Source organism: Morone saxatilis, unplaced genomic scaffold, assembly GCF_004916995.1.
Source record: "Morone saxatilis isolate NCDOM2014 unplaced genomic scaffold, NCSU_SB_2.0 Contig2, whole genome shotgun sequence".
Taxonomy (NCBI): Eukaryota; Metazoa; Chordata; class Actinopteri; family Moronidae; genus Morone; species Morone saxatilis.
Window position 1 is genome coordinate 916,746 of NW_023339762.1, and position 2,913 is coordinate 919,658.

Genomic DNA, 2,913 nt, shown 5'->3' on the forward strand with positions numbered 1-2,913 from the left:
AAAGTGCCACAGGTTGGACTCAAACCCACGCCCACTGCAGCAAGGACTGAGACTTTGTACGTGGGGCTTCAGCTCTACCAGGTACAACTCATTTTTTACTGGATGTTTTGGTGCCCCCTGGTGGTTAGAGGTCAGTTAAACAGCGCAGTATTGGCGGTGCATGTGACAGTACTGCTGCGTCTGCAGAGTTCATACCACCTGTTAGTGGTAAAGATTATATCCTCTGATATGAATCCTTCAGCCACTGCCATGCTCTTTTGCACTGGTGTTTGCCTGTGTGTCTGATTCTTCAGTACGTTCCCATCAAGCATTCAACATCACAACAGTTTGAAGCTGGTCTTTGTGAAGGTGCAGATTTCCTGACTGTGGTGTGTTTCTCAGTGTGGGAGGGGTAGCGAGGTTCCTTACAACCTCAATCTCCTCCACCTTCACTACGATAGTGACTCACAATGTGAGACAGGATGTGTTAAGTTCATGAGCAAAAAGTGCGTGCACGCAATAAGCAAGAAAAGATGACGTGTGTGCACGTATCTGAGTGGAAAACAGAGAGCGTGGGTTATATGCAGATGTGCATCTATGAGGAAGAGATCTGGTAATAGCTTGTGTGTGTGTGTGTGTGTCCACACCTTTGATATTTTCACCCTGTGTTCAGATATCTGCTGCCACGCACGCACACCTTCGTCCTCTGAGCTCTACTCCAGGATGATTACAGATTCATAATGGTTGTCCCATTCAGATTGGATTTATCTCTTTTAAGGCTGGGCATATGTGTAGTTAATTACATGTTGAGATACCTCCATTATTTCTTGCCTGTGTACTGACAATGTGGTGTAAAACACTCACCAGTTTCCAGTCAGGGTAGTTGACTTACTTTGGAGGTGGGACCCTGGAGGAGCAGCCGAGGATCACAGCTTGACTTCTGTGCATTTTCCCCATCAGTACCAACGCTTTATCGACAGCATGGACTGTGTCTGTCAGAACCTGCGAGGTAAGACGAGCCAACTTCAACATCTGTGCTCTTTTATCTTGGGGCAGTTTGAAGATGTGAGAATAGAACAGTCTGTGATCTTCAGCTCCGGGAACTAATGGCTCCTAAAGTCATGTTTTAACCCAGGTAACTGCACATCACATATTCTTACACTCCACTATTAGCTAGTTAAAACGGATGCGCTCTAATCCAACAGGCCTGTAATAAAGCCTACATTCAGTATCTTGTTCAGTTTTTGTTCAAACCCTTTTAGAAAGATGTCTGTGCTCACTGTAATGTTGTTGAATGGTATCGTCTTATACTGATAGGTGTTTTTAATATTTCAGCCACTCTAGGGCAGGCTAAATATTAGAAGAATACTTGTTTATGGCCTAAAAGATGCCCAAATGCTGATGTGATCCTACATGTGACAGCATTAATGCCAAAATCGCATTTGACCTTTTCATCTAGCTATCTATGGAAAAGTTTACTCAGTGAGGGGATAACTGTTAACCGGTCGGATAATAAATGTGCATATTATCAGAGAGACCGCACTTTACTGCACCAAACATCAGTCAGACTGGTCTACAGCGTTAGACTCACTGTTACAAAGGTCAGATGTGCTCATAGGTTAACCACTCTGTCAGCTAACAGCTGTGTTTCCACTGTGACAGTTGGCGACAGCAACAGACGAGAGACAAAAAAGAGGGAAAAATGACTCAGCGTGTGGTTTGTTAACAATGTTATGAACCGAGTAAAGAGAAGCCAGAGAGCACAGGGTTATTTGGCGTTGTTTTTCTGTTATTGCTTCCACTGTTGATGTGCAGAAATCCTCCAAGGCGTCACTCAGTATGAACATGTCTGTGAAGCTCTGTGCCAAAATAGAGCCACGGGACAGAAGAGAGTCTCAATCTCTTAAAGCTCCCCTCCAGACATGTATTAATACATACAACGCACTGCTAGGCCCTGCCCCTTAAAATCAGCTTTTCAATGAGCACAGAGAAAACTTCCACTTCAAGCAGATGAATGTAAAAAACATCCTTCTAGAGTCAAAACTCTGCACAGACAGGCATTCCATAACAGCGACGCTGTAGGACAAGAAGAAACAGATTCTGACTGGAGGGGAGCTTTAATTTTCTCCTCTAGAAAATATTTTAAGTTAGGTTTCCTTTTTCCATTGCCTTTTCCCTGCCAGGAATAAATCTGTTTGTGTAAATACTGGAGTGAAAGGGTTCCGCCCATTTCAGAATGGAACTGTGAATCTTTAATACATTTCTATTTATTATTTCAAGTTATTGATTTATTTGAATGTGATGCATTAAATACAAGGTGCCATTTATCAAATATAAACTGCACCTTAAAGGTCCAGTATGTAGCATTTAATTTATTTTGTTTAAAACCTATTGAGAAAGCCCCTTATAAAGTTGCAAAATACTAATACTAAAAACTGGTATCGTTTTCTGAGCTATGTGTCCTAAAAATACCGCATTGAACGTGTAGTGGAAGTGTAGTTTTACTAGCATCAACTTTCAATGATAATGATATATAATATAAATTTTTTTTTACTTTCAGTGTGCTATGGCTTTGTTTTAAAGTCAGGTGTGTAACGATTAGGAGGATCTATTTGTCAGAATGGAATATAAATATTCTATATGTACGATGACTTTATCATTAGTGAAATCACCTGAATATCAGGATGTTTGGTGTTTATATGTTACTCTTAGAATGAGTTGTTTATCATCCACCCCTGCGGAGCAGATGCAGTTTACCGTATGTAGAGGCCACCATGTTGAACCTCTACTATCAGCCAGAAAATGGGAACAAACCAAGCGATTTTCATGTGTTTATTGTGGCACTGTAAGTATCTTCTTTTGCCTTAAAGGTGCGGTGAAGCGGCGAGTTGTGATTCTCGAAACGGCACACCTCGTGTGCACCTAAACTGCGAC

At 41.6% G+C, this 2,913-nt stretch overlaps 1 protein-coding gene across 1 annotated transcript in view; it reads right to left on the reverse strand.

Moving 5' to 3' along the window:
- The window catches only part of carmil2 (capping protein regulator and myosin 1 linker 2), a 28,531-nt gene extending 27,520 nt beyond the window's left edge, over positions 1–1,011 (reverse strand). Inside the window, 1 exon segment of the mRNA XM_035664768.1 lies at positions 943–1,011. Within this exon segment, the coding sequence (XP_035520661.1) occupies positions 943–1,011 (69 nt within the window).
- Between the last annotated feature and the right edge of the window lie 1,902 nt (positions 1,012–2,913).